The sequence below is a fragment of the Nannospalax galili genome, unplaced genomic scaffold, assembly GCF_000622305.1.
Source record: "Nannospalax galili isolate Female #2095 unplaced genomic scaffold, S.galili_v1.0 scaffold369, whole genome shotgun sequence".
In the NCBI taxonomy this organism is placed as follows: Eukaryota; Metazoa; Chordata; class Mammalia; order Rodentia; family Spalacidae; genus Nannospalax; species Nannospalax galili.
In genome coordinates, this window is record NW_008360318.1 from 2205914 (window position 1) to 2212617 (window position 6704).

General features: G+C 41.4%; 1 protein-coding gene across 1 annotated transcript in view; it reads right to left on the reverse strand.

The window, feature by feature from the left end:
* Col6a6 (collagen type VI alpha 6 chain) overlaps positions 1–5547 on the reverse strand; it is a 125264-nt gene extending 119717 nt beyond the window's left edge. The window contains 3 exon segments of the mRNA XM_008825116.3: positions 1237–1857; positions 2428–3024; positions 5487–5547. Of these exon segments, the coding sequence (XP_008823338.1) occupies positions 1237–1857; positions 2428–3024; positions 5487–5547 (1279 nt within the window).
* Between the last annotated feature and the right edge of the window lie 1157 nt (positions 5548–6704).

The following is a 6704-nucleotide window of genomic DNA, read 5'->3' on the forward strand; positions in this document are numbered from 1 at the left end:
GGAGAGAGATAAAGAAAGAAAGAAAGAAAGAAAGAAAGAAAGAAAAGAAAGAAAGAAAGAAAGAAAGAAAGAAAGAAAGAAAGAAAAAAACCAAAGAGTTGAGTTTGCAGCTGACTGAATGTGATGTACAACAGAATAGGTAGAATGGGAAAAGATCACCTGCAACTTCCAAATAGGTATAGCTCAGAAGGTAGTGGTACTATTCCTAGAGTCAGGGCTACCAAGTGGTATTCAGATTTGGAAGGGAAAAGAAAGCAACTACAAGACTTTGAGAAGACATGAGCTCATCTCTCATATGCAAAAATTTAAGACTGTTTAGTCGATCTGGCAATTGTCACTTTAGTAAAAATGCAGTGTCCCTATGTTCTGAGGTCCTGGAGTCTCAATGCTCACAAGTTCTTCACAGCTCAAAATGGGGTTCCCAGACTAGGAGCTCCTTAAGATTCCCTTGAACCTTATTAGAAATTCAGGATAGGGTGTTTGTTTTCCCTGAAAGCCAACTGAATCATAATCTACATTTAAATTCCAAGGCCATTAGTGACCGAAATTAGTTTCTAGAGGCTCCACATCAGCTAACAGTGGGAGGCTGGAAGGCACAGTCAATCAACCCAATGACTGAATCTCAATTGTTTACTCTTAGACTTCAATGTGATTAAAAGGATTTGCTGTGGGACTAGAGAGATGGCACAGTGAGTTAAGAGCACTGACTGCTCTTGCAGAGGACCCAAGTTAGATTCCCAGGCCCCACGTGGTGGCTAACAACCGCCTGTAAGTCCAGTTCCAGGGGCTCCAACATCCTCTTCTGATCTTGTGGGCACTGCATGACATGGGTGCACTTACATACATGCGAATGTCATATACATAACAAATAATAAAATTTTTTTTAAAGAATGAAGAACTACAGGAAAGAGGGGATGGGAGAAGCAACCGGGAGAATGAAAACGGCAAAGGGAGAAAGGGGAAGCCATGATATTCTGGGGTGTATTGGACCAGCCATGATATTCCAAGAGGAAGAGAGAAAGGGAAACCCATTCTCCCCACCTGCTGGCATGTCAATAGGTTTCAGTGTCCCCGAAATGGACTTCATAGTATCAAGCTGAAGTTAAAATTAAGATTACACCCCCACCGCCCCACCCACCGGTGGCATTAGAGCCCTTGAACCCCTTTTGTATTATATTATATTGAGAAGCCAAGGACAGAGAAGGTGCCAAGTGGCTTTTTCTCAGCAAGATTTACCAGATTTGAGAGTTTCAGTCCGTTCTGAAAAGACAGAGACGGTGTGTATAATTTGATTCCGCAACTTCTTCAGAAATGTCTGGTTGTGAGTGGCCAGCTCTGAGAAGTTGCTCAGTTTGGAGGCAAACTGCTCTGCAGGGTGGGATGCAATCTTTTCCAGCTGTGCAGTGCTGGCCCCCTCTATGCCCATGGTGAAGATGGTCACGCCCTCGCGCCGGAGGTTGGCAGCTGCCTTGGTCACATTGTCTTCAGAAGCTCTATGGGTCACCAGCACAGCAATCTGGGGTACCCCCTGATTCTTCCGACTACCCTTCTGTGCACTGAAGACTTCCTTCCGGGTCTTTCTGATAGCGGCCCCAGTGTACGCCTGCCCTAGCCGGGGAGACAGGCTCTGTATGCGCTGCAGGACTTGTGTCTTATTAATGCCCATGCTCAGTGAACTGATGACACTTGTCTCATTGCTATAGGCCACCAGACCAACCCTCATGCAGTGCTCCTTTATGTCAAGGGCAGAGACACTTTCTTCCAGGAATGCTTTAAGATGGTCAAGGTTCTCCTGACTGCCATTAATGGCCATATCCAACAGGAACACAACGTCAGCCACAGAGGAGCCTTGGTAAGCTGTGTGGGCAAGGAAGGAACAAGCACAATTATAGCAGGAGGTTCAGCCATCTCTGAAGACATGCAGAACTCACAGTAGAGCCCAGTTATGTACTTTAAAAAGGAGGTAAGTGACATGATTATGGACCACAAGACCAGAGGAACCTGGCTTCAAATACTAGATCTCAGCTCAGCTCTCAGCTTTGAGTCCCTCATGTGTGAAATGAGATATAGTATTTATCTCATAGAGATGGCTGGGGAATTAAATGAAATAATACAGTTATCATGGGACCTTGTACAGAAAATGCTTTCAATGAAAGATAGCTATTAAATATTAAAATAATGCCTATCTCCTACTATCCCCCCTCTTTTGAGCTCCTTCTTCCTCTTTACCCCCATGGTTCCTAGTACCTCCTTCCCTCCTCCCTTCCTCATACGAACTTACAGCAATGGCGGCAGCACAGGACACAACTCGTGCAAAGTCAATCAGACAAAAACTCAGGGCAGAAATGGGGAAACGGGCAGTAGGCCGCAACCTCAGCCAAAGGACTACTGACAGCTGATTACTGCTGGGTGAGGGCCTCGGCTCACCTTCTACAAGGATGTCATCACCTGCTCCTTCACTATACTTAGTTACGTCCTTGATGATCTGAGTCATGTTTGAGGAAAACGTGCTGAGGTCTCTGACTGTCTGAAGGTTGAAATGAAACTGAGATGTGGCCATGGCCTTCAGGTTTTCCTCAGAAGCCTTCTGCACCCCCACTGAGATGATTTTCACCCCATCTTCCCGAAGAGCCTTTGAAGCCTCATCCACATCATCCTCAGACTCTGCTGAAGCCAGCACCACCAGGATGGGAGGAAACTGTTTCCTGTCTCTTCCGTTTGTGGGAGCAGAGAAATAGGTCCGGTGAGCCTCCTGCAGGGCATTCCCTATCTTCAGGGACCCACCGATGAACCTGAAGTTCTTCTTGAGGTGGTTCAGCATGGGGTTCCTGCTCCTGAAGGCGCCCAGGTGGAACTCGTTGTGGAGAGTGTGGCTGTACTGGGCCAGGGCCACGCGGTACTTGTTGGCTTCTATGGGGAGGCTGCTGATCATCTTGTTGATGAAAGTTTTCACAAGAGAGAAGGACTTACTCCCCAGATGATCAGAGCTGTCCACCAGAAACACCACATCTGCGTACTCAGGGCCTATAAAACCACAAACATTAACAAAGCAAAAAAGTTGCAAATTTTTCTGCCATGTTTAATGCCAACTATATAAACAGACACTTAAGTTTTAGCTTTGACTTTTTTTTAGTATCTTCTTAACATTGAAAATAATACCTCAAAGGTGCACACTCGTTCTCAAAAAAAGAGAAACATTTGTTTCTTGGGTTGAATATTTTATATAATTTCTTATTTGAAATGATCACAACCTTAAGCATCATCTTGCAAAGAGCTAACTTAGAAAAGTGAAAAGGCTTGGGTTTTTATATCTTTAAACATCTCACTTATTTATTTATTCTTATTTTTTGTGTATGAATGTTTTATCTGCTTGTATGTAGGTGTACCTGTGTATGCAATGCCTGCAGAGGCCAGAAGAGGGTGTCAGGTCCCCTAGAACTGGAGTTATGGACAGTTGATAGCTGCCATGTGAGTGCTGGAAACCGAACCCAGGTCCTCTGCAAGATCAGCCAGTGCGCTTAACCACTGAGCCATCTCTTTAGCCCCCAGGTTTTTATATCTTTAATGGATTTCCCCTTGTATGTTTTACAGAATTATAATATGTAAATAGGGATATATATATGGATATATATAGAGAGAGAATCTATATCTTTATATAGATATCTCAAAGCAATGCAAAGTTTTAATTTGAATCAGATGCCTTCAGATTGGTTTGAATGGTGAAATTGTACTCTGTGATTCTGATCCAAACAGTGCTTTCAGTTATTCAATTAATTTATAATTGTGTTACATTTGTATTCTAAAGGGGTGAAATTTAAGAAGTACCTAGATATCACAAATGCATGGGATTAGCTTAATCTATGGGAAATATAGTCATAGTATTTTAGTAAGTAATATGAATGAGTATCATAATTGGTAAATTTATTCTCACATATTATTCTCACATATATAAAATGTAATGGCAGCAAAATATTTTAGGTAAGAAATGGGATATAGTTTTGGTTTCTATTAAAAATATATTTCATATTGGAATACAAAAAACATAGTGAATCTTTAATAATTCATTTTCTTGCTGTCTAGGACCTTAGAATTTCATATATATAAATTTATTAATATAATAGATATATGTTAATATGTAATATATATAATATATTTTTGAGACATGGTCTCATACAGCCCAGGATGGCTTTGAACACCTGATTTGAAACTCCTACCACCACTTATGAAGTTCTGGGATTTCAGGCATATACCCATAACCATGTTTGGCTCTAGAATTACATTTTTAGGTGACAGAGAATCATGGGATTCAAAGTTATTGCCTGGTGGCCTATTTGTCTGGTCTCAAAATTTTTGCAACCTTAAATTAATTCCCATTTCTTGTCCAGGGAAGATAGGGAAGTGTGTGTGTGTGTGCCTAATCAAAATAACTTGTATTTTTTCTGCATTTGCTGAGAAACTAGCCGTGGCTTCTGTCATTCCATTCTCTGTAGAGATTCTGATCAAAGTGCAATGGATAGAACAGTCCTTTCTCGTACTTCAAATGACTGTATTTCCACCAATCAATTCCTGCCATGATCACACAAGCCAGCAGCATCCAGGGGAAGAAAGGGTGGTAGACCAGGGCCAGTCAGTACTTTCTTCCAAGGGAGCCCTGCTCAGAATGGCTTGAAGTGTGGCCAGTGTTGACCTCTCTCTTCACAAACAAGCGTGTATAGGAAAGGAGGTGTGATAGCCTAGCAGTGAAGATGATTCAGGCTGTTTATGATATCTATCCATGATTGGGGAAAATTGCCTCTCCTGACAAAGCTTAAGGTCAAGGAGACATCAAATGATGATGTTTTTAGGATGAAGTCCAATTTGTCTTCTCAAAACTTGATTCTGAGGCCAGAGTCCTGGAGAAAGCTCTAAAAGCTAATATAGGTGGTCATGAACAGGAACTGAGCAGCTCATGCACTGATTACTTAAGCGGTGGCAGAGGAGGTAGTGAGGGAGTTTTGACCTTAATTTCACTGGACATGACTTGCTGGCCACAATGCTGACAGCAGATAGCTAAGAACTTTCTTGCCAAGGTAAACACAAGCAAGTCTTTACACTAAGCAGATAAACAACTCAAGCTGAAGCAAAAGCTAGACATTTAGCTACAGCAACCTTTTTGGCAGAAATAAATTAAAAAGAAATATTCCAAATTTTCCAAGCCTGAACCTAACAGAAACAGAATTTCCATGTAACCTCCAAGGAGGTGTAAAAGGGGTTGAATCTTAGGACAGAAAGAAAATTTTAATATATTTTATTCAGTAGCTACGAATAAAGCCCAGGATTTTCAAAAGGACATGGGGTAACCTCAAAAAAACTTGTCCTCACACCCTCACTACCAATCAAAATCAAAGTGAAACGAAGTTCTTAACTGTTAAGTACATCAAGCTCATTTACTACCTATTGAGGATAATGAAAATTATGGAACGGAAATCTTTACTTTTTTTTCTTACCAGAATCTTGATTCATACAAACATGGGAACAAATTATTATGAGGAACAAAATCGGCAGCATTTTCATGTTACAGGTTGAAAAATCCCCAAGTTGAAAGCTGAAAAGGCAAAACAAAACAAACAAAAAAACCATGTAAAATTGCTGTCAACCAGGATCCACAGAGAAGAACATACAAAATTACACAATAAGCTGGGTGTGATGAGGAACAAGGAATAGCTAAGATTCACTGATCTTCTAATCTGGAAGGTGACTCTGAGGATAAGGAAGCCTCCCTCACAGAGCTGTAGGTTTTTCCTGGTCCTTAGACCTGGTAGAAACATGAGATGTCGAACAGTCAGTGGAGATGACCAGATGCATTGTGGTTCCACCTGGATTATGTGTTCCCATTAGTGACCTCCCTGCCCCCAGTGCATCTTCTGTCTGCTAGTTATCACAATTCAGAGTTCACAGCTGGGACAGTCCAAGATTGCTAAAGCAGTCTCATCATCATGAAGATGTAGATGTGTTTCATTTTTGAACAGTAAGTATTTTTAGATGTGAGTCAAAATTCCCTGTTTTCCCCTCTGCCTTCTTAGTTAGAGAACGGTTGCCTTTTATTCTAAAATCTGAGGGAAGATTCAAAACATGAGCAGTGTTTAGATGAAGATGGAAAGTCTTGCCCTTTATGTTCTTCTGCCTAGACCCCCACGGAGCAAGGGTCTTCCAATTCTAGCTTAGCCTAAAGCTTTTTCAGCTGTCCTATAATTCCCATTTCATAGAGTTAAACAGGATTTTAAAGATATTAGAAATAAATATAATAAAGCAAATTGAGCTCATTCAATAATTTTTCCACTGAAAAATGGGTCGATCCAATTTTTGAGCCAGAAATAGTATTTCCTTGCACCGTTTAATTGCTACCCAAATGTGAATTCACAATACCGCCTACGGCCAGCTCACTCTACTTCAGGCACGCCCCTCAAGCCGAACACTTCATGTCTTCAGAAAAAGGGCCTTAGACACAAGGGTGTCTTTCCCTATTTCTTCAGTTCTCCATTGTCCTTCTAACAGCATCCCTCTAACAATTTGGGACTCTGCTCCAGGCCTTCACAGGAAGTCTAGACAGCACACAGTATGGTGTGACGTCAATCTATCAGTCCTATTCAAGGGGTAATTAGTGGGCTAGAATTGGACTCGAGATCATTCTTAATTCAATCTTGTGATTTTTAAAGGAACTAAAT